General features: G+C 38.6%; 1 protein-coding gene across 2 annotated transcripts in view; it reads left to right on the top strand.

Annotated features, from left to right (window-relative positions):
* tho2 (THO complex subunit 2-like protein) overlaps positions 1-26,052 on the top strand; it is a 184,377-nt gene that overhangs the window by 44,036 nt on the left and 114,289 nt on the right. For both annotated transcript variants that reach the window (XM_081737693.1, XM_081737694.1), the window contains exons 14-19: positions 2,907-3,178; positions 4,497-4,614; positions 9,336-9,515; positions 10,563-10,727; positions 12,532-12,804; positions 15,475-15,591. In XM_081737693.1, the coding sequence (XP_081593819.1) occupies positions 2,907-3,178; positions 4,497-4,614; positions 9,336-9,515; positions 10,563-10,727; positions 12,532-12,804; positions 15,475-15,591 (1,125 nt within the window). The remainder of the gene's footprint in view (positions 1-2,906; positions 3,179-4,496; positions 4,615-9,335; positions 9,516-10,562; positions 10,728-12,531; positions 12,805-15,474; positions 15,592-26,052) is intronic.

Raw genomic sequence — 26,052 nt, 5'->3', positions numbered from 1 at the left:
GGAGAGGGTTGAAGACTACGCACATTTATGAATGATTATAAAGACAAGTGTGAATATTACTTACCGAAATGCTGTGTAGGCGCTGCGGTGGACAGAATAAAGGGGTGGTGGAATTCCATCCTGCAAGAGATATGAGGGTTCTCCAACAGATGGCAGCACTGACGTCGCACCGAGGCAACAACTGCAAGCGCACTCAGTGTGCGATCGTGGGTTGGACCAGTGAGCAGTTACGTCGTCGTGTACGTGTCGTGCTTGAGTGTTGCACCAGGCAAGTATTCCAGTATCTGAATAACACATTTCCTCAACGGTGGATTGGCCGTGGCGGATCCATTAACTGGCCTCCCAGATCACCGTACTTAACTCCATTAGACCTCTGTTCATGGGGCTAGTTAAAGGGGAATGTATACGCTACGAAGGTGGATACATTTGAAGAACTTGTTACTCGCATCACCGACGCTATTGTCCGCATTAAAGCCCGCCGAGATGATGTGCAACACAACACACCCTCCAACGCACTGACAAATGCAGAGATGGGTGGAAGACTTGGAACACCTCTTGTAGGATGGATCAGTTATCTGTTCCACCATTACTCTGTCCACCACAACGCCTACACAGTATTTCGGTAAATAATCATTCATGGATGTGTGTAGTCATCAATCCGCTCCAATTCCGTAACGATCGAAAATCGGACACATGGTTCATAGACTTTCTTGGTTTATTTTCACATGTAGAATCATCTCACAAATTACGTGACTTTCCTCCTGAATCACCCTGTATATTGAGCAATAAACACTCTTAATAGTAATCAATAGAGAAAATAATGGACGTGATTGCAAATGCAAACAATAAAACTAGACATCAATCTGCATAATGGTGGGGCACTATAAAGCTAAATTCTAATACAGTTCGTTGGTTTCTCGCTATTTTCAATAACGTAAACATGTATCTGTCTAACTAATATCACTTGTCGATATACAACACGTTTTTGTTTTAGTGTGTGTTCATTTTTATATGTAGCACTGTTGGCAACTTCGAGACCCTGTTCATGGTTTCAGGAGTTCTATAAATTTGGTGCAAAACAAAGGAGAAAAGCAAACAATAACTACCACACACTGTAGGAACTAAGTTTGTGGATTTAATGTTTGCATACACGACAGTTAACGTGTTCATAAGTTTGAGACATAGTAGTACAATATTGTCTTCTAAGTTGGCAAGCCTCTACTCGTATCAGTCATTACGTGACAAATTGCGTCAACTAAAAACTTCTCACAGGCTTGAGGAATACAGGTTTTAGCAACAGTCATGAAATTAGTTACAATCATACTGGAGTTTAGTCACAGGAGTTAAAGTTCGTTCAAGTGCGAACGGTAGAAAGTTGTTCCAGTTTCATGTTAAAGAGTTAGGTTTTGCTTAATAAGTGAGAAGCTGACATTGCTTTCACGATTGATGGAAAGAAATGTGTTCTTTATTTTTATTTAATTTAATCCCATGCAATCAATGATGTTATACATAATCTTGTGGACATAATACGTATTCAGCATTCCCAAACCAGTGATTCAGCGACGAATTCGAAGTAATATTGAAGATATAAGTTCGTTTGAGTTTTAGTGCTGACCATACAACAAGTAGTGTATTTAATATGAGTAAAACAAAGCAATTAGGATACTACTTCGAATAGATTCATTGCTTCTTTCGACCTTCTTTTGAACAGCTATACCCCTTCTGATACCAGATATCCTAAAAATTTTCGTGAAGTTGGTGGTAGTTCAGTGGTAGAGCGTTCTTATCTGGTGTGTAGAGTCCCTGGTTCTATCCCAGCTTGTGCCGAGTGTTTTTTTGTGAAAGACAAAGACCATGTGCAGTTCCCTTGGGGTTATTCCGTTTCTTCCCACTTCATTTCACCTTCGTTCATTTTGATCATCACTGTATCCTTTAGCCCAGTGCTATTCAACCGGTGGTACGCGAAGATATTTCTCGGGGTACATAATCCTAAAATAAGCACATTTCCAATATTTATTGAATTATCCTAATTGGAGAAATTTCTTACTTTCCAATGGCTCTTCTGCGTTAACATCAATATGAACGAATCACAGAAATTGCTTGAATCAAAATCAGCTCTGATTCTCACACTCTGGAAGATTCGACCAAGAATCAAGGAGTTGTCATCCCGGAAACAAGCTCAGTCATCTCATTAACAATTTAGTTCTAACGTTGCTTTTAGTTCTTTGAATTTTTAATATTGTCCTCAGTGTGCCCTTATCAGGGAGGATGAGGGGAAAATCCCCCTCAGTAGAACTGGATGTCACTCATATGTTTTGAAATTTCACATGTTAATATTTTTGGATGTGCACTTTATTCCCCTGTAAATAGTCTTTTGATTGGCACACTGATTGTCCTTTTATTGGGTCTCTGTTTGTTCCCCTTTTTAATCAACAGAACATGTGTATTGAGTGTAATAAGTTCACTTCGATTTAATTTCTTTTAAACAGCTTCAGGGGTACACAATTGGATGGCGAACTGTGTCAAGGGGTACGCGAGAAAAAAAGGTTGAATAGCACTGCTTTAGCCTACATGGCATAACTCGTAGGACGTAAAACTGAAAGATGTCACAGCAGTCATACCATCAACTCCCGCATTTTGTTAAACCTTGAATAAGTGCAGGGCCTGTTCCTTTTTAAATCAGTTCCAGTACTAGTATTAATATTCCATATAAAGTGGTCTCCAAGCTGTATACCAAGTTTGCTAAATAAATAAATAATAGAAAATTAGAGGTTGCCGGCTGTAGTCACAGATAACGAAAACTATATACTAATCTCTGTTCCACCATGAGTATAATTGTTATTAATATATGTAGTAATGACTGTAATTGTTACTGATATGTAGTAAGGTTTTTCTTCTTCTTTCAGGTTCTTTCTCAAATTCAAATTTATGACAACCTTATCATTCCTGTTGTCGATTCACTAAAGTACCTGACAAATTTATCATACGACGTCCTGGGCTTTTGCCTGGTGGAGTCATTGGCTCAGGCAGATCAAGCTCGTTTGAAGCATGACAGTACTACGCTATCCATGTGGCTGCAATGCTTAGCAAGTTTTTGTGGTGCTATATTTAAGAAGTATAATATAGAACTTACAGGGTTACTCCAGTACGTTGCTAATCAATTGAAATCACAAAAGAGGTAAGTTTAATCCACAAAAGTAAACATATATTTTGTTTAAAATCATGTAGATGCATGAAAGGATGATTCAAATTAACAAAAAAAAAATTGGTTACTTACCAATATATCCTCCCGTGGGAAAACTAAATATTCTCCAGATGTATTGAAACAACATACTAATTCTGTCTTCAGTGATAAGGTAAGAAGGATTAAAATGGATGAAAGAAATATGGTATGGAAAAAAGGAATACATACCACCAAATAAATATAACGTGAGATGGATACCAGAAATCCACGAACAGAGCACAGTGAGTGAAAGGAAGACTTGAGTAAAAAAAAGTGCGATGTCTATGTTACGTCACTATTGCCAGATCCAAAATATACATCAAAGATGGGTAACCAGATTTTATCAGTGTTGCCAAAATCCAGGATTAAAGCCGATTTATATTTATGAATAAAGAATGATTCTTTATTCTTATTTGGTGGTATATATTCCTTTTACCATACCATATTTTTCTTATTTATTTTTATCCTTGTTACCTCACCAATGAAGACGGAACTAGTTTCGGAACGTGTTGTTCCGATACGTTTGGAGAATATATAGTTTTCCCACAGGAGGACTTATTGGCAAGTATAACCAATTTTTGTTAATATATTTTGTTTGGTAATAGTGTTGCTAGTTAAAAATCTTCTGTTTCGAGTCAACCTGGTGAAACTTCTTAATTCAATGAAACATCTGAGTAGTGGACACTGATAGGACATGGCTATTTGGTCATAGGTATCGGTTGTATAGGTATTACACAAGTTTAGATTACTCGTAGCTCATGCTGTAAGTGTATGCAGTTTATAATAGAATAATACATTATTTATAATAGTAAATATGATGTAAAATTGTGCGTGGTTTTTATATATATATATATATATATATATGGGCAAAATTCGTTTGGTATACATCCTATTTGATATAAGTCCAAGATTCTGAAGCAGATTAAGGAAGGATACCGGTTACCACTACATTAAATATTCATCCTACAGCGTTAACGAGTAAACACCAGTTGTTATTTAGTTGAGTTTACCTATCTTCTATGCTGCTTCGACTGAACTGTGTAGGGCTTTATAGTTCTAAAATCGTTCATTTGAAAATGTATTTATTTTTGTAGAGAAACGTAACATCAAGATGATGCTTTGAATATTGATATAAGGAAAAGTATTTCTTTGTTCGACTGCCAAATTGTGGTGATAATAGTAAATATATGTGTTTGTTTTTCGTTAATGTGACAATTATTTTGTTCCTGTGTTAATTGATTGTATAAATTTATGTGAATGATTCATTTTGTAGCTTGGATTTGTTGATACTGAAGGAAATTGTTCAAAAGATGGCAGGTATTGAAGCTGCGGAAGAAATGACATCAGAACAGCTGGATGCAATGGCAGGAGGTGAACTCTTGCGAGGAGAGGTAAAGAATCAGATTCAATTACCCATAATTAATATTTTGTTCTTTAGTACAAGGTAACCAAAAATGTTCTTGCCGTTCTTGATTAGTGATAAACAAAGAGCAATACAGTGGATGGTACCACCTTTAGGTTTCGAAGTAATCTCTGTCAGCATCCAACTCCCTTTGCCAACATTCTTACAGTTGTACAATACCATGGTGATAAAACTCGGCGGTCGTGGATGCAAAGAAGTTCGTGAGTGCTTCCACAATTCTCCCTCATTTGCAAAGGATCTCCTACGTATGTGGTTGTTGAGGGATTGAAACAGGTGGTAATCTGTTGGCGAAAGGTCTGGTGAATATGGTGCTTGGCAGTGTGTAGCAGTCAAGTTGCTGAAGGGTCTCCCGGGTTGTCTTGCCACATATGGCTTGGCATTGTCGTGCAGGAACAGCACACTTGCGATTCAGCAATGACAGCTCCTTCTGGTGCAATGCACGGTGCAACTGCTGACAGTAGATGTCAGTACTGATGGTCTGACCAGGTTGAAGGAGCTCGTAATGCATCACTTGCCGACAGTTCGTGGGTACACAGGTGGTCTTGAGGTGTGAGATGTGAGGAACAGGGTCATGTTACGGCAAGGGAATGTCTGGTACGTCTAGGAGTATCATAGAGGACCCACTTTTCGTCACCACTGAACAAGCGATCAAAGGTTGATGCTAGGTGCCGAGTGAGCAAGGACAAACACTGCTCCTTTTTGGCTGCCGACAATGTGTGGAGTACCCGCGTGCTTGCTTGACTTCCCTATCCCATGCAGGTGCAGTGTGGCTTTTTCAGCGGAAACCTGGAACTTTTCTGCAAATTCATTACACGTTAAACCACTGTCCTTGATGGCTGCTTTCAGGGCCTCGTCATCCAACTCATGTCGTCCACTGCGAGGTTCATCTGAAAGGCTCACGTCTTTCAAACGGAATTTCTTGAACCAATGGCTGGCAGTGCGTTCGTTCACGGCATTATCTCCAAGTGGCTGGCATATGCGGCGACTTGTTATGACAGTTGACAAGTCCACTTTAAAGTTACACAACAAATACAGGAGAACTAGCTGCTTCGATACCTCAATTTCTCTTCGACACTGGACAAGCTATGACTGCTGTATTTGTGCAACGTGCCTGTATTATTGAAGGTCGATGGTCAGATTAAGTCGTGATCGCTTGGCATGCATGTTTCCTCTGTCTGAGTGCGTGATTAGTGGGACGTCAAAAACGGCAAGAACTTCTTCTTCTTCTTCTTTTTTTTTTTTTTTTTAACCTTGTAGTAATGAAGCTAGTATATAGGTGTCGATATCAAGCTAGAATGACTACAAAATTCGAAGATGACCGTGGACCTCCTTCATAACTATTGGTCTGGTGCGTGTGACCCGAGTTCGATTCCCGGTGGGAGCTCATATAGTTCGGATCACACGTTAAGTTGTAGATCTACGTCTCGTATCCTCTCGGTGTCGAAAGGAACGTTCAACTGCAATCCAATCAATCTAATACAAGTCCATCATTTTAAATCAATTTTAATGGAGCACATTTTGCACGACGAAACTAAACTCCTTGCATAACAGCCGCAGGGAGCTAGACCCTACCAGCCGGCTTGTAGCAAAGGTGATGTGTGGTCACTACATCGGCCCCTCTCGGTTTTCAGTCTTTATTTTTTCCACAAGATGTATTTTCTTTTGTTGTTCTTATCGCTGCTTTCCTTTTACTTTACATTTGCACTTCATGTCCTTGCCAATAATGTGTCGTAAGTACCGGTAACTATCCTCTCCGTTTTTCTGTAACTTTACTGACATTAATTTTCTGTTCAGATTCCACTTCAATGGACGGTCATCTGTAAATTCTGGTAATCTAATATTTCTACCTTCTATCGAAATAACCACCGATTTTAGTGTATACTGCTTCAGCGCACTGCGAAGAAAATAAAATAACAGATAGGGAAAACACGAGGCACAAAATACAGCAAAATTGATGTAATTTAATACTAAGAGTGTAATTTAAAATGCATTTGTATATGAAGGGGTCATAAGAATAACATAATTTTACTTTCACACATTTTGTATCATACATGGAGTACACTAGTTAGTATCTGCACACACACACACACACTTTAACAAAAATATAATTTTCAAATAATACATTATTATGATAAGCTTTGCAACAGCACTTTCAAACTTTCCCGTAGATTACAGGAAAAAAAAACATCTTCAGTTCCTTACCAGAGGGTAGCGTTCCCAAAGCTGATGCAACGTTCCCTCTTTGTACTGCCATACTGATGCGTTGTAGTAGAAAAGAGGTTGCTCTAACGTCTCCTGACGATAAATAAGTGCGCTGTCTGGTGACCGACTTCTTTTATAAAATTAAGGCCTTTGGGACCCTATGAACCATCTGATTCGATAGCTATAGCGACAAAATGATATTTGTGATTTTGTAGGAGAGAAGATTTTAGATGGAGCTTGTCATGTTCTTCCTATTGTAAAGATGTTTTTTTTTTTTTCTTTCTTTAAAAAAATGAGTTACTAGATTGTTCGCTTGTATCTTTGGCTATTTATTTTCAACAATCTCACTATATACAGGGTGGCCCATATTTATATATATGAAGTTTGACTGACTGTGGTATTTGTAATTTTGGACAAAAGGTTTCGATATGGCAACACTATGTATTCTGAGAGTAGAGATAACGGTCACTGGACTTAGAACCGTTAGTGTCTGCCAGACAGGATGGCGGAATGGTTGTCTCTGGAACAGTGTGTGCGTTGAGTGCGTTTGTATTCTGCAACAAACAATTACGCGGAAGTGAGACGGAGCTTGATCTCCCGATCTGATACTACCTTAGTTTTTCTTATGGGGTGTAGTGTATCAACATCACATACGCAATTTGGCCGAACTACGGAGAGCTGTCACAGAAGAGTTTCACAAGATACCAGCACGGGTCTATCAAGCTGCTTGTGACAACGTTCCTCTTTGTCTCCAGGCATGTATCGATTTGGATGGTGCATTAGTGAACCATGCCATGGAGAACAGAGATTATAATTCTTGTAAGGAAAGGTAGGAGAGTAACGCGTTTATGTTCAATTTATGTTGCTAGTTTCTTTAACGGCAGTCTTTGAAACGTCATGCACATAAGTATGGGCCACCCTGTATTAGACTCATACACGAAATCCGGAGGAAAATATGAATGATCAAGTTCTTTCACTTGAACTTTTCATATACGCTGGAATGCAGAAAAATAATGTGCATTCTGTTAATGCTTTTGAAAAATCGGTGCATAACACTGAAATATATATATACTGTTTATTATAATCGTTTATTTGAAATTTTTTGAGAGTATTATGTTGGATGAGAATTACTTCAAAATATGGAGCACTGTTGGCAACTTCGAGACTCTTTTGAGTGGTTTCAGAAGTTTCATTTTTTCAGTGCAAGACAAAAGAGAAAGCAAGCAATAACTACCACAATCTGTAGGAATTAAGTTTGTGGATTTAATGTTTGCAAACAATTTTTAAAAAAGAAATAGTTTATTAAAATTTAGGAGAATTGTGCATTATAAAAACGTGTCGTGGCAGGGAAAATGTCAGTATAAAATGCATGAAAGTTCATATTTTTAAATATTTTGTATATAATATACTTTTTCATTTGCTTAATAAGTATTGATTTTTATTTCAATCATTGTAATGCTTATTGTGAAAGGACCAATAGCTCTGTAATAGGTGAATGATAAATAGGTAAAATATGATGAAAACCCAGTTTGAGGTAGGTACTGACTATATCAAAAATTCATTGCGATTCAGCTGTGATACCGCTACGCGATCACAAACAAGATAACTTTCATTTTTATTTACAAGAGTAACCTCTGGCTAGCTGAGGGCAACGCCCCCAGACCTCCGCGTTTGCTCGGCCTAAGTCCTCGTACCTCTTAAACCCACGATTCTACGGAATTTCAAGTTTCTTTTCCTATTTCAGCTATCTAGAAGGTAAGACTTTGTATCCTGAGAAAACGCCCATTTAAATAACATGGAAATTTCTTCATGTCCCCTTTACACCACTTAAAAACTAAAAATATTCACTTTTGGCAGTTTTCCTGTGGGTTAGTTCCGGTAGGCTACAATCATGCCAAATTTCATCATTCTAATTCTGCCGGAAGTGCTTGGACCTTTTGGGATGTAGATGTCTCATATAAATAGCATGGTGAAGATTTTTCAGTTCCCCATAAGACCACTCTAAAGTTCGAAATTTTTATTATTGGTGATGTGCTAGGGTAACGCTAACGAAAATATAAAGCATACCGAATTTCAAGTTTTTATTCCAATTCTAAGTACCTAAAATATGACATTATAGATAAAAAGAAAAAAAGTCCATTTAAATAACATGGAGAACTTCTTCATCCCCCATTTAGACCCCTTAAAAATTAAAAAAAAAAAAAAAAAAAATATATTCACTTTTGGTATTTTTTCTGTTGGTTAGCCCCAAAAGCTTAAAATCATGTCAAATTTCGACTTCCCACGTCAATCGGAGCCCCTGTATTTTATGTCTGTCAGTTCATGTAGTTTTATATATAGCTAGGAAATTTGGGTTAACTGAATTATTTTTAAAAAAAATTAAACTGAGACATGAGTATTTTTTTTTTTATTATTAAAATAAGGTTTTTATCAATGATAATGTAGCATTCTTTATGATATATATATATATATTTTTTTTTCTTTTAGGCGGGTTACTTTAGTCAGGTGAGGAATACGAAGAAGTCTTCACAGAGACTGAAAGAAGCTCTGTCTGAGCAAAATTTAGCCGTGTCTTTGTGTCTTCTGATGGCTCAACAGAGATACTGTGCAGTATACCGAGAGACTGAGGAAAGTCATCTTAAGTTGGTCGGGAAACTATATGATCAAGTAAGTTTACCAAAGCTCTCGTGTAAAGCGATTCTTGTTATGAATCCTTCTTTGATTGATTAGAGCATAGCGTATATATGATGTCACGTTCACGAAAAATCCAATGATGCATCTAATCTTCGTTAATCTCTAAAAAGGATATAGGAGTAGAAATTATGGTTTCTATATATATTAAAAAAAAGTTTGTTATATTTAGGACAAAATAACCAATTATCATACTTGAAAGAAAACTTTCAAAATAATTCGTCTGTTCATTAGTTATGTTTACTGCCAAGAAGCTTTCCTCGATAAATTCGTCTCGATGTCACCAAGATCGTGAATTTTTGTATCCTTTTATGAACATCGTTGTTTATTTTCAAAACAAAAGCTAGTTCAATAAACATGATCTGGCATGTACACTTTTTTTTTTTTTTTTTTTTTTTTTAATTCTAAAGAATCAATAGTGTGGTCAAATTTTTGACTGACTGTATATGGATGGTATCCAGCCAGACTGGACCAAGTATCAGTTTTTGCGAAATTGAGTTACTCATACCAAAGTACTGGTAATGATGTGAATTTTTATCTGGCAAAGTAGACCAGGTATACTGTTATTCAAGTAAACACAGTTTGATATAATTCAAGCTGGTCTATTTTGCCAGATAAAAATTCACATCATTACCTGTACTTTGGTATGAGTAACTCAATTTCGCAAAAATTGATACTTGGTCTAGTCTGGCTAGATAGCACCCACTGCCTTCTAGTGAAAGCTCTTGTAACTGATTCCTTTTTGAGCATGAAAAATACGCCTGAAGAGCCAGAAAAGTCATGTAAAATTACATAAAAATGTTACAGTACTTCGTAGTTCTTGAAGACTAAACTACATATATAAGTAAATAAAGCCAAATTACAAAATGTTCCTAATGTTTCTAAATAGGTAATGTGATTGGTAAGATGTGTAAATGCGTTAGTGATGTAACGTATAACATTTGACTGTTGTATTCTGTTATGTGAAAAACGCGAATGGGAGAAATGATGGAAAATTGATTTGTATTTTATTTTTATTTCCAGTGCCAGGATACATTGGTGCAGTTCGGAACATTCCTTGCATCTAGTTTAAGTTTGGAAGAGTATTCACAGAAGTTACCATCAATACATAGCATGTTAGCTGATTATCATATCCACGCGGACGTTGCTTTCTTCCTTGCGCGACCAATTTTTACTCACGAAATCAATGTAAGTATTCAGATCAGAATTATTTTCTTTTCAAAGCTTTTATTTATTTCTTTTTTGTGTGTACGTAATAACTTTGGTCTGTATGCATTGCCTATAAGTGTTTCAGAAACTACTATCATCCCTCGTACTTGGTGTACTTGGGGTAGCGTGCTTGCCGTCTCTGTACGAAATAACGCGTTTGATTTCCAGTAGAAGATAACGAACACACTGCAGTCGTTCAAATCCCACTGTAATCCTTAACGTACCAAGCCTAGATCGTCAGAGTTCTTTTTACAAAAGTGGGAGTCTTCGGAGGACCTCAGGGTTTTTGTTTCTTTTTTAATTGTTTATTGCAGTGGATTATTGAAATTAAATTTGTTTCAACGAACCTAAAAATCCGTTACTGAATACTTTATATATGTGATTTGCGATTTTTTCAGTTTTAAGCCCTGCATTCGATTGCGCATCGAAAACGTTCTGAAATAGATGAAACGTTCTAGAAGTGATGGAATTTTTCGCATTACTCTTACGGTTCCCTAGATATTGGCCAAAAAAGCTCGGATTTTGGAAGATTTAAGGAGCCATATCTCGGGAACCATAAGTCATAGGGAGGTGGTATTGGCGTTGATCAATACCTAAGAGAATGATGAATATTTTGGTACCAAATAGTAACCGGTGGCCACTGGTCAACTGGTCTTCGTTCCCCAGATATTGGCCAAAAGAAGTTTGGATTCTGAAAGATTTAAGGAGCCATATATCCGTAACCGTAAGTCATAGAGATATATTTTGCGAATTTTTCAATTTTGAGCATGTGTCTTCATAAAGCAACACATCGTAGAACGTTTTAACAGAACTCTTAAACAAAGCATGTGGAAAAAATTTAGTACTCAAGGAAATTATAAATGGATAGATATATTACAAGAATTGTTTAATGAGTTTAATAATAAAGCACATAGAACAATTGAATCCTGTAGAAGTTAATAAGAAAAATTAATTCTTTTTAAAGTTCGTTCTGGCAATGCTTTTGTAGCGTTCTCAACTGTTTTTATTTATTTATTCATTCTTTTTCATTTATAACGTAAACGGGAGTCCTCAGAGGACCTCAAGGTTTTTATTTCTTTTACAATTGTTTGTTGCGGTGGATTACTGAAATTAGACTTTTTGAATTTCTGAAACTATATTTCAGCATATATTGTTATAACATTTTACAACGTTCAATAGCTGTAAAAAGTAATTTTTTAACAATCCGAATTGGTAACGTAGTATAACATGGCAATAGATGCCGAAAGCCCAGAAATCCAGTTTCTAATCCTCTTTTTGCTGTATCGGGGCGCGGTGGCTCAGTGGTAGAACGTGTACCTCCGGTGCTGGGGGTCCCTGGTTCGATTCCAGCTCGCGCCGTGTGGACTTTGTGGTGGACAAACACCGTCCTCGTGGGTTTTCTCGGGGTTCTCCCGTTTCCTCCCACTTTCTTCATTCCACTATTTCACTCATCTCTCATCATCACCGTCTCCTTTAGCCTAACCGGCATAACCGTGGGACGTAAAACTTAAAGATTCCATTCCATTCTTTTTGCTGTATCGTGTCCATAACCATAATTGACCTTTCTGCCTTTATCTGCATGATTTTGGAGTTTTTGTTCTTTAGTATCGCCGGTTTGATTGTCAAGTATTAAAATTTTTTATGTGGCAGTGTATCCACTCCGTTTTATGGTCAAATATGATTCTTACGTAGTTTAAGAAACAAACAAAACGCAGGCATAATGCAAATACAATTATACTTTGAGAAGTTAACAATAATATATGCAATTCTTCTTTTATTTCAGACTACTTTTGATTCATTGCGAAGAGCAAATTCGAGCAGTAAAAAGGCTCAGAAAAATCAGATGTATGTAGAAGCTGCCGAACAAGTAATGGGTCCCATCGTTAATTCCATACGACCTTTACATCCTCCAAAAGTTTGGGAGGATATTTCTCCTCAGTTCCTCGTCACGTTTTGGTCACTAACTATGTACGATCTCTATGTTCCTACGGAGAGTTACAGCAGGGAAATTAACAGGATAAAACAGATGTCATTGCAGTTATTGGAGAAAGATAGTGTAAGTTGGGGTTTCATAATTATTATATATTTAATGATACATCAAGAGGTTGTTTTAAGGTGTTTAGTGTGTTTTGAGTTAAGAATATTGTCTAACATTAAAGAATTTGTTCTTTTTTTTTTTTATAGTAGTAGTAGTAGTAGTAGTAGTACTCAATAATGCAATATCCCAGTGTTTGCGTGTAGGAGGCGTTTAACAAAAACTGAAGACGAAAACAAACATACGAGGGGTATCGCAAAATTTTAATTTCATTGTTTTAAAAAAATCAGCATACAGGGATTGTTGTGATTTGTAGTTGTTAACCACCAGATTTACACATTTCTCCCAGCGCTCCATCACTTTACGAATACTATCATTATAGAAGTCTGCACATTGTGCTTTAAACCACTCTTCTACCTCATTAATGACGTCATCTGTTATCAAAATGGCGACTACAAAATGGATTCTTCATTTGGGAAAACAAGAAAAAAACTACTGGGTGCGAGGTCGAGAGAATAAGGCGGATGCTGCAATACCCGAAAGCCACACGCCCTTGCTTTGTCTACAACAACTTGAGATGAATGAGCTGGTGCTTCTGAAAAGGTGTCAGCAAACGAAGAACCCAGTGCGCAGATACCTTAGACATGTGAAGTTCATCATGGATAATTTTCCACACACTACTATAACTTAGACCAGTCCCATTCATAATCGTTTGGATGGTTACACGTCTGTGTTCAAGGATTAAACACCCCACTTTCTTCACAGTGGCCGTCCGTCAGGGATGATGATCTAGGTCTTGAGTCGTCTGTGAGGGACATATGACCAGTTTGGAATTTCCTTTTCCACTTTACAGTGGTATCATAAGATAGACAATCATCGCCATACACAACCTTCATCACATCATGAATTTTTCTGGCAACATTACTCTTCAAATGCGGGAACTTGATCACACTGTGAGCCTCGATCTTATCCATCTTTCACTTAAGTCACTTTTGGCACACCCTATAAAAAACAATCATTAGGAGCTAATTTCTTTAACATCATGCACATAAGAACCAAATATATCACTGACAGAATTTCATCATCGTACCTTAATAACTTCTTGGTGATAATTAAAAATTTACGATGTCGTCTCTTATCAATATTCTCTACAAATTCTTTTCTTAAAAATGTATATGTCAGTACTCTGATGTTCACGTTCTGATAGGATCGAGACCTATAACTATCTTTGGTCTTAAAACTGCAGTTCATCTCTCTTGAAAATGAGACATTGTGCTTAGGGAAGTAGTAGTCTTGCATGTTGTCCGTGCAATCAAAGATTGCATCGAATTCAAGTTGTGGTGCAATTTGAAGCCCACATAAATAGTAATTCCTGTCCTTGATGATCTCGATATTGCATGAAAATCTAAACGCAGTGTTTCGACTTTCTGATGGAGAAGGAAGAAGTTAAATGCAGGTGTTTTACAATCTATATATTAAAACGCTAGGTTTATATGTTTGTGGACAATCCGTTCGGTAGAGAGTTCTCGGGAACCATAGGCTCTATAAAGATATTTTCACTGATCGATTGCGAATTTTGTGTATATTGTTCGGCTCTAATTGAATATTTTTAAACAAAATGGTCGTTATTTCTTTATTATATTTGTTGGGGGTACACTGGTAGTGTTGGAATCTTAAAAAAGATATCATATCCTACGAGTTATACATTCAAACACTACAAATTTGTATACAGGGGTTGTATCTTTCAGGCGTTTGTTTCATGGCCAAATGTTAGTGAAAAACGAAGGATAACCATTTCCCCAGTCTAAGATGAATCTTTATTGTTTGGAGTGTTTTAACCAATGAACACTATATATATCACTGACATTATAATTAATTGTGTATGTAATGTATTAGCTTATTAGATACTGCATGCAGGAAGAAAGAAAACAGTGGTCATACATGAATTAGAAACTCCAAACGGAAGTAGACTCAAATGTTGTAGACGGTTCGAGATATTGAAAAAATAATTAAAAACAATCTCTCCTTTATGGTACCCCTTTCCGATTTTTATCAAGACGTCTTTCACTTGTGTCTGTAAAGGGACATGTACAGATATTGTGAAAAATGACAAAGAAATCCATGCTCATATGTGAATTATGCGTGTGTAGAGAGCGCAGGCTCAGCAAGTGTACATACAGAAAATAGTTTATTACGAACACAATTAAATCAATGCACTAACCTCTTTCTTGATCGAAAAGCTCAGATGATAGTATTATTTTATATACAGTGAAACTGGCCTAAGTTGACCACTCTTGGCTCAACGGAAAACATTCAGGTATAGAAGTGCAGAGATTCAAGTTGTCAAATAGATATGCATGTAATATTTTTATGGAGTTCACCCTGTTTTGCTTCTGTTTTTTGAAACACGATGGTTTACCTGGATCTCGGGTTGTGAAGGGGTTATAACTTAGTGACCAGAAAATAATAAAAAACAGAGTTTTCCGAACGAGACCTAAAGTTAGGACACAACGGTCGGTGTTAAATGGATACTATAATATGTAAAACATTCTACTTTGAGAAATCTTAGCCAGTTGTATTTTCTAATACAGGCCTGAATGTGTTCTTTTCAACTCCAAGTGTTTGCATTAAGTTGAAAATTATCTGTATGTTGTTGTGAACTATAAATAATCTAATCCCTGTTTGTTGCAGAGCGGTAATAAAGAGAAGAAGGAGAAAGAACGTTGTGCAACGTTAATAGAGAAACTTCAAGATGAAGAAAAGAAGCAGAAAGAACATGTGGAGAGAGTGCTTCTGAGGCTAAAACAGGTTGGTGGTGAATACTGTAATAATAGTATAATAGTGAAAAGGAATTATACTACTTTGTCTTTATTAACGTTTTTTGTAATTATAATGACTTTTAATATTGATGCATGACCTTTAGTTGTGAATGTGCAGCTAATGTGTTATCGACATATAGCCCTTTGACACAAATTCTGCGTAATTTAATAGTAGCTGGAGAAAGATAGGTTATATTTTGTGAATGATGAACTTATGCTGGACATAAAAGTACGCAACTGTTTTAGTAAGTCTTCTCGGGCTCTCAGCGACGTGAAGGTATTGACATCCGACATGAAGCGGCCGAGACCTGAGAATGTATATATAGTAACTATTTAGTGGTAGAGCTATGAATGCGGGCTTGTGATTGGTTGGGGGAAATGCTGGCTTCTGATTAGCTGTTGTGGCTACGAGAAATGGTTTTTGTTCAATGTCTGTTTTTGTTCCTGAAAAGGGCCTACCTGATAGGCCTGAGTTGAAACCCATTGTCTCTAGTGAGACTTCCTTTCCCGTAATATAGCTATGGCTTCCTTTATTATTCTGTCCCGAAATTGTTGCACTTGGCTACTCTGGTAGTATTTGTAAAATCAGGTGAATGCGATGTCTGCATTCGAAACATCGGACGTCAATATCTTCACCTGGCTGATAGCCCGAAAAGACTTAGTAAAACCACGTCGCCCGGAAAAATTCAATTCTTTCTTCATTATGCAACTATGTATTTTTTTTTTCATTTTTTTTTCTTGCGACATAGACTTCTTTCTTTTTCCTAATATATTGTGTGTACCGTTCTTGCTGTGGAATTCATCGGTGGAACAGGAAGTAGAAAACTGAAGTTTTATTTCAAGGAATTTCGTTCCGCCAATTTAAGTCCACACCGAGGAAAATGAACGAAGTGTATTAGGAAAAGCAAATAAATCTACACAACGAGAAAAGTAAATAAATAAATGTTATTTCATTATTTCCTGTGGACATCTTTGTTGTTAATGTACATGAACTTGAGGGTACTGTATAGACTAGCTGCAGAAGTTATGTTATTTCTATATCGCCCCTAATGGCAAAAGCTGTGTACTTAAGTACTAACGTGAGAAGGATTGTTTATATTCTGTACATCTATATAGATAATGAATTTATGGTGTACACCTTACCGTATTAGAATGCAGGATCATATGATATTGTTTCCAAGTTGAAACTAGATAATAATTCAGTCGCAGAATACTAACCTAATGGTACAGATGGGTCAGTAAGGAATAATAAACAATGAGAAAAATTATAGTGTATAATACAGGGAGAAATAAATTGAAAAATAAAACTATATAAATTCATTTATGTATAAATAAAAGATAAATATTTACGCTTCTGATGTCTGCTTCTTTCAATTCGATCTGTATAATGGGGACGCGGTGGCTCAGTGGTAGTGTGTTCATCTCCGGTGCTTGGGGTCTGTAACAGACATACATTAGCTTATGTAAATATATTAAAATCGTGATATGCATATAATTATTTTTTTGCCTAAAATTTACAGATTCACATATACTTTCCGTATATTAATTTGCATTTAAGATAGAATAAGTAAAGGATTAGTTGTGGAAGTAATTGTGTATAGTTTATTTCATTTTTGTGTTTATTATTATTATTATTATTATTATTATTATTATTATGTGTGTTATATAAATGTAAGGGTAAGGATTAAAATCAAGATAGAAGGTGAATTAAACATCTCGATTGAGAATAATATGTGCAGAAAGCAATGCTTTGGAAATCTTAGGAAGTACATCGCATGAACCCAGCACACAAGAAAAAAAAAAAAACAAAGTTGGGAGATTCTTTGTCTCGAGGAAAAGAACACCCAAGACTTAAGTGCAGCTGGTCCAGGGTTGCTATCTATAAATTTCAGAAAGAAGATAATATGTATGAATCTTCAGTGAGCATAAACCTGCGATAGATACATATGGGAAAATTACTATGGTCAGAGACGATGTGTACATGTAGACTCCAAGTCGCAAGCAGCCATTGTTTAAGTTTGCTTGCTGGAGTTCGTAAGTACATGCGAAACTTCGATTACAAAGAGGTGTGATAATTTTAGAAGTTGGCCAGAAGTAACACTTTTTGAGCAGCAAGCGTCACTTCCAACGGAAATTCCGCCAGCCAGAATCAAACCTAGGATTTCGCAGCTCCCCTCACCTCACCAGAGAAAAACCGAGGAACAGAGCATTCCATGTAGAATCCTTCACCCCTGTAGATAATTTTACTTCCACAAGTAATTCTTTCAATATTGTAAAGATTTTCTTGGTATTTCGCTATTGTAGAATATAGCTTAGGTTAGTCGCTGTATTGTGTTATTTTTGTGTCGTATCAAAAAAGGCTTATTTCAGTACAGGACGGCAAGTCCGGCAGTACTTCATGGAAGGAATGCATGATAGATGTAAGAGCCTAAACATCCGGTATCTTAGCAGGCGACGTCCTGAGGGGAAAAACTGCACCAACAAGGGAGAAAATGTAAAACTTCTATGGTTTTAAGATATGACAGCATGTCACACTTACAAATAAGCTGTCTTATTGTATATAGGTGTTAGTTCTCGTGTGTGGTATGTTGACAAACATTTTAACTTAACAAAAACAATGAAAATATGACAACTTCACATAGCAACCCCTCACAGAGGTGAGTGGTCGCGGAGAAATCCCGCTAGGTGTCAGGACCGTCAGGTCTGCATGAGAGCAGCGTGTCCTCTCAGCCGAAAATTAAGCAATTTTTGTGAGAAAAACATAAAATACATGGTTAATAAGAACATGATTAGTGAAGTGCTATACATCATCTTAAAGCTAGACATTTCAGCTATACTGTGGATACATCAGTTTGCGAGTATCTATTAACAATTTTAAATGATGTACATTAGAAACAGTGAAAGTGTAAATTCAGGTCAGAGGGGACAATGACCTCTGTAGGCAACCCCTTTTCTTCCCCACTTCACCCCGTCATAAGACTGGCAAAAGCTATGAGGCGAGCCCAGTTTTTTGTGTGGAAGGTGGTTTTGACAAAACCAAGGAGGTAGGGGGAAGAAAGGCAATTCGTGTCTGGTGGTCGGAAGAGAGGTATCGCGCTCGCATAGAGAAACTCGGTTTTGACGGATAGAGAAATTGGTGTCTCTGTTATACTAAGAGACAGTGTTAGCGACAAACATTTAAGCCCGTCAGCTCTTCGTAAAATGTGTATATATATTATATCTCGTTGTTAATCCTGCGCGACGAACTTCGCAACTGTGTGCGTCAAGTACAGGACAGTGGTGTACGAACATTTAATAACGTATGAGCAGGATATAATATAATCTGTTAAACGAACCTTATAGTGTCATCTTCCCCTTTTCTATTGGGGGTGATGAAGTTAGATAGTCGAGCAATAGCCACCTAACAGGCTGGATCGCGTTAGGATAGGCGAAGCTACCTGTGCTGAGATCCTGATCCACTGCAGGCACAAGATCCAGAGATATGTTAATTATTCTCTGAATATCCGACCGGAGACAAACCAGGAGGAAAGCAGAGTATTGTCATGTTCAATGTGGAAGAAAACGTGACCTCCGCGGGACCTACGTTCTGCTAAAAAGGGAAGACAGCAGAGCCATCGGAAGCAGCAAGAAGAGGACCAGGAGGACATCCAGGAGAAGAGGAGAACCATTGAAGATGCGCTAAATCGTGCACGAACATTTAATCTAAACAAATAAGGCCTTACTTTTGAAATTAAACATTTCGGCGAAAGTTCAAAATTTATTTTTTTTTTTTTAATTATTTTATCACAGTGTATAGTGTTTATGCGTGTGTTGTTACATCTCATTAAAAGTCTATCTCATGAATCTCGTGTGCACTTCATTCTCCACAGGAAGTCTGACAAGGTATGTGCTCAGTGTAATATTCTCATGTCTTTCTTTCAGCTGCCCTGGAGTTGTCAATGTCCGGTAAAATGCGGTCTCCCAACAACCAAGTGTTGTTGTGGGAGTGAGAATTAGTATTGTCTCTAACCACCTGGGGAAACACGTAGACCAGTAAAGTAGAGTCTCTCTTTTGATTTGAAATGCTATCCTAAATTACTTTTTGATTTGAAATGCTATCCTAAATTACTTTCATTTTGTTCATTAAATTACTTTATCTTTTCATACTACATATTTTGCTCTACCGACATTTTAAACTTAAAAGCTCTACCGACTTAGCTAGTTATTTACATATTCATCAGAACATTAGCATTTCAAGATTAGTATATTCAAATTTATTTAAATTTTGATTTAATTTGCATAATAATTAATTTAATTTTCACGCTACGGCCCTTCCACTTTACAAATCTGGCGCCCAGCGTGGGGCATGAATTTCTCCAGGTAGAAAATCAGTAACTGCATAAGGATAACAGAAAACTGTTCAGACTATATTTGGTAAACCTTTCAAAATTTTTGCAATTTTTAAAATTTGTTGTTTTAATACAACTGAACAGTAAAAGCTGAGGCAAGTTAAAGTAAAGTTAAGTACTGTAATCTTGTTGCAATGGTAATAATTTTGTGTCGATTGAAAACCTCAGCTGAGCGATACTATTTCTCACACAACCGTATTGACTGAAATAAGCCTTACGCGTGTCATGTTTTTTTTTTTTTTTTTTTAGTTTGTTTCTCGCGCAGAACAAGAAAATTTCAGTGTGTGTTTTGCTTGTGTATTTATGATTATTTCTTGTGTGATATTTAGAGATATATATGTAAATTTAGAGAATTTTCCCCATATTTAGAGTCTAGGAGGGAGATCAATTTTGAAACTCGTGTGCTAGAAATCTTTGTTTACTATATATTTTCGTGTATTCATGGTGAGAACGCGTAGTCAGACGAGGAAGATGGCTAACTTTGAGGAAAATTTGAACCAGCTAGGCGAGTTTGGTGTAGACCTAGAGAACTACACACAAGAGTTAGGAAATAATGACGACGGAGAAACAGTTAGACAGGACACACCTGTGGGGGAAGAGCAGGTATCAGATGTAAACGCTGGCAACGCTGCAGCTGGCGAAGCTGAGAGAGAGCGCAACGAAGAACCAGTTCCGGGAACCTCGGCTCGGCTCGTGAGCAACATGACAGACCCCGCCCTCTCCTCGTTGTTTTCTATGTTGAGGGAAATGTCGGACAGGCAGGAAAAATCCCTTCAGGAAATTTCCCGCAAACAAGAGATAGCATTACAGGAAATTTCAGGAAAAATAGGGGAACAGGAACAAAAACAGGAAGAAGCAAGTCAGAGATTACTAGAGCGATTAGAGACTGCAGGTCGCGAAATCACTGTCAGTGTTCGACAGGAACTTAACAACAGTGTTCTGGAGTTAAACGCTCGTTTAGACGCGACGGCAGAGTCTCTAAATGAGAGGTTAGCAGCGACGTGCGATGAGCTCAAAAATTCGATCCGGGAAACAGATGAGCGAGTTCGACAACTTGAGATTAGCTCAGGAAATAGGATTGAAGAGGTCACCGAGGCTCTAGGCGCAGATTTAGCCAAAGTAGACCGAGAAGTGGGTCACCTGCGTGGTGAGATTGAAAGAGTAGGGGACCACGTGACAGATGTAAATACTCAAGTGGAAGGTGTCCGCGAAAGTGTAGGAGATTTAGTTGGGCGTATTGACAATGTTGAGGGAACTGTAGGACAACTACAAAACAACCTGAGACAAGTCGAGATCAGTTGGAGAGAGCAATTGATTCGAGCACGACGAGAATTCGGGCAAGAACAGCAGCTCGAGGAAGTTCGAAGTGAATGTCGGGATGGCATTCAGGAAATTCAAGAAAATGTGAGTCACGTATGTTCCAAGCTGGAACGAGAGCTCGAATCGCTGAGAGAAACTGTTCGAGACCGGACAAGCGAGGTGAACACGTCTGCATCCGTCTCGAATAACAGAGCGGAATCTCCGGTTCCAGGCCCGTCGAGACAGACCCCTGAGCATTCGAGACGAGACAATAATGCAGAGCAGTCGTCTCTCCAACTGCAAAATGGACCTCAAACGTGTCAATTGGCGTCCGCACTAGGTTTCTTACATCGCGACCTTACACTGCCCATTTTTTCTGGTGGTGAAAGTGAAATACAGGCTCACAACTTCCTTCAGGAGTTGGAGAGCTACTTCGAGCTTACTGGCGTGCCTGAAGACAGAAGGTTGACCTTCTGTGGACGAGCATTCAAGGGAATATCCAGGCGTTGGTTCCAAGTAACCTCAATTAAGTGCCAGAGTTATGCAGAATTACTGAGTCACTTCCGGGCTACTTATCTAAATGAAGAAAAACTGGCGAACCTACGAGCATCGATTTTGACGTCGAGATTCGAGCCGAGGGGCAACAAGAAACCGACGGAATACTTACTAGAACTGTTACACAATAATAGTATTCTCGACCCACCACTGCCCCAATCAGTCTTATTGCGTGTGCTTCCGAGACAACTACCGTTCTCGATTTATCGATGTATCGTCTCGTCGAAGCCACGCACCATCGAAGAGCTACTGGGAATTGTTGGAGAGCTGCAAAGCACGTACCAACCCCAGAGTAGCAACAATGGTGGTAGGAGGGGGATAAACATGTTAGAAGTTCAGGAAGTAGCTAGTGAAAAGTCACCCCCCTCACAAAGGAACAATAGGCCGAGTAACCCCTCCAGGATACGCAGAAGGACGCACCAAAATAGGGGCCCTTATGAGCAGAGGGGTAGGAGAGGCAATCAGAACCACCAGAATAGGAGCCACAATAATGATGAGAATTGGCAACAGGGCGATCGTGGCTGGAGAGTTAGAGACAGCGCGGCACCACGAGGCATGAATAGAAATAGGCGTGGTCGTGGCAGAGGTAGGAACTCTGGACACGAGAGTGGAAACGAGTACACTCAGGAGATTAATGAAGTCAGTGTGCAAGAGCAGAGGGCAGGGCCATCGAGACAGCCTCAGTCTCGAAATCGCTCACGTCCGAATAGCCCTACCAGCGTGCGAAACTGAGGACATCTCGTGCGTGAACAGGGAGGCGGAGATGCAAGATGCATACTGAATATTCTGGAAACGCCTGCGATTATTACACCTGGACACGTACGTTATAATGAAAACGAGAAATGCTCATCTCATGAAGTAGACTGCGAGACGCTAGTTAAAGAAATTGAAAATATAGAAAGTAAATGTAGTCAATGTGTGGAAATCATTGAGAAGCAACACTTTTCCAGTGCTGCGAAAGTTGTTCGTCAAGAAATCTGTTTGATTTTGAGAAATGGGAAGGAAATTAAATTAGATAAGGAAAATTTCGATGAGACGAATGCGATTTTTCGTAACTTATTAGATTCTAGTGCAGGAAAACTCCCGACCAATAATGTTATTACACTACCGGAAGTGGAGGTAGTTCTTTTTGGAGAGAAAATTTTAGCACTTCTTGATACCGGGGCTACAGTGAGTGCATTGTCAGAACAGCTGTGGGAACGCGTTAGTAAGCGAGAACCTTCTCCAGCATTTATAAAATCCACTAACATTAGGGTCACTTCTGCTTTTGGTAGGTCAATTGCGTCACTCATTGGACAAGCCATGTTGGAAATTGAAGTAGAAGGGAAAATGTATTACACCGTAGGAATCATTGTTAAAGGGCTTAATAGAGAACTGATTTTGGGATCTCAGTTTTTCGTAGAGAGTAGAGCCGTCCTGAATTATGATCAGGGCGTGTTGCAGCTTAACCATCCCCATTCAATAAAGGTTTCTTTTCGCAACATAGAGATCGAGGAAGACGATCTGATCATAAGAAAATTATCCTGGGAGTTCGACGACGATGTTAGAGAGTTGATTGGTGACAGTCCCGATGTTAGTAGTATGTGCGTGTCAAATAGAGGACCCCATACGAATGTTCAGCCTCAGTTGTTAGATGCAGGAGGATGCCGTGGTAAGGAATTGGCAACACTGCGTACACGGTTGGATGATGGTAAATTCCCAACCACCGCTGAACTGGCGAATGTCGTGTACTCGCCACATGATTGGACTAAAGTTCGAACCCAGGCTACACCAGCAGAGATCAAGGAACATGTCGAAAAGTACACCGATTTAAGTAGGGATGAGAAACAACAATTGTATAACGTTCTCTATAAACACCGTGAGATTTTTGACGAGAAGCCCGGGTGTATAAAGAATTACCAACACACTATCGAGGTCACAGACGACCGACCTCTAAAAGCAAGAATGTATCCCTATGCGCTAAGATTTAAGAATCAGGTAACCAACACCATAAATCGATGGTTAGCGTGGGGAATTGTGAAGAAGTTTCCCACATCATACACGAGCCCACTAGTGGTTGTTCCAAAGAAAGATGGACGCGCACGCGTATGTTTGGATGCACGTAAATTGTCTGAGATCACTAGAAGCGAATTCGACCAGCCCATTCCAGCGCTAAGTACACTTCAGGACCTGTGTGATAGACGCTTCTTCTCAGTAATAGATTCAGTGGAAAGTTTTCTCCAAATTCAAGTGGAAAAAGAAAGTAAAAAATATTTAGGTTTCATACATGAGGGCATAACATATGTTTTTGTAAAACTTCCTTTTGGTACAAAGCAAAGTCTAGCGTCTTGTGTAAGAGCAATTGACTCAATTTTAGGAGATGAATGCAGGAGCTTTAGCGGCCACTATGTTGATGACGTCGCGATTGCGAGTTTTTCTTTTGATGAGCACATGCGTCATCTTGATGTAGTACTTGGGAAATTACACGCAGGTGGTCTGACACTTAGATTAAAGAAATGTCAGTTTGCGAGACAGCGCATTAACATTCTGGGCTATGAACTTTCGCCTGAGGGCATAGGGAAGTGTCAAGAGAAAGTAGAGAAAGTGATGACTTTCAGAAGACCCAGAAATGTGCGAGAGTTGAGAAGCTTTATAGGGTACTGTCAATTTTACAGAATATTCAGTACGCAGTTTTCAGAAATACTTTTCCCGTTATTCCAGCTACTGAAAAAGGGAGCAAAGTTTCAGTGGCTTCCTTGTCATGAAGATGCTTTCAACCGGATCAGGGAAGTATTTCAGGAGAAAGTTGTACTGAAAAAGCCTCTCCCTGACAAGCAACTGATCTTGGAATGCGATGCATCCGATGTCAGTTGTTCATCGCATCTCTATCAAGTAGACGATGATGGAAACATCCGTATTATTGGAATGACGTCACGGATATTCAATTCTGCGGAACGTCATTACTCGATCACAGAGAAGGAATGCGCAGCGGTGATAGATGGCGTCAATAAATTCAAACATTATTTGGTAGGCAACCGGTTCAAAATTCGCTCAGATCACCAATCACTTCGCTTCTTGTTACTGTGTAGATTGACGTCGCAGAGGCTAGTGAGATGGGTACTCGCACTCAGCGTACTTTCTTTCGAGTTCGAGTATGTCCCGTCGAAAGAAAACTTAAGTGACTATATGTCGAGATATCCGCCCAACACCGGAAAGAAATTCGACGAGAACAAGAAGTTAGTATTAAACGAGTCCCTAATGACCATACTAACAGCGTTACCAGGGAAACTCAGGGAACTGGTAGCAATATTACCCGAGATGCAATCGTCGGATCCAGTGTATGGGGAAATAAAGAAGAAAATTATGAATGACGACCATACAGGAAAGGTAGCAAGCAGTAATCACCAGTACCTTCTTTCAAATGGACGGTTATGCAAGCGTGACCGTGATGGTTTGCGCATTTGCATACCGGAAGTACTTGTGCAACCACTGCTCCAGTATTATCATGACGAGCGTGGACACGTCTCTGCTAGCAAATTAGTGCCAATGCTATCCGAGTACTTCGTTTGGCCTAGAATGAGAAATGTTATCAGGAAATTCACAGCGTCTTGTGGACTGTGTCAGAAAGCAAACCCGCCACACACATACCAACCGGGACCACTGAACCCTGTGTTAGTAAACAGACATAGCTACATGGTGTGTGTCGATTGGCTAGGGCAACTGCCTGTAGGGATAGGCAATGTAAGCTACATTTTGGTGTGTGTTGATGCATTTTCTAAATTGATAGGTTTGTTTCCATGTAGAAGAGCGACGACGAGTACCGCTCTCAAAAAGTTGAAGGAATTTCTCAAACTGTGCCCGTCAGTAGAGGTTGTTCTGACAGACAATGGGTCACAGTTCTCCAGTGCCAAATGGAGGAAAGAACTAAACGAGCTAGGAATAAAACCCATCTACAGTACACCGTATTATCCGCAAGGAAATATGGCGGAAGTAGGGGTACGTTCGACAGTGAGAATGTTGAGAAAATTGTGCCATGACAAGCAGAGAGAATGGCCAAAACATATAGAAAAAATTGAAAAGTGTCTGAATTCGGTGGTACATCTGTCGACAAACCTAAGCCCGTATGAAGTGCACTTTGGACAGTCTATGTCAAAAGAAGTGGCTAGACTCTTTGAAATCCCGGAAGTGGAAAAGCACAAGAGCATACAATACTACTCGGAAATAGCGGC

This window comes from Thermobia domestica, chromosome 14 (genome assembly GCF_964235325.1).
Source record: "Thermobia domestica chromosome 14, izTheDome1.hap1.1, whole genome shotgun sequence".
NCBI classification, from domain to species: Eukaryota; Metazoa; Arthropoda; class Insecta; order Zygentoma; family Lepismatidae; genus Thermobia; species Thermobia domestica.
This window is presented reverse-complemented; position numbering and strand designations above follow the sequence as displayed.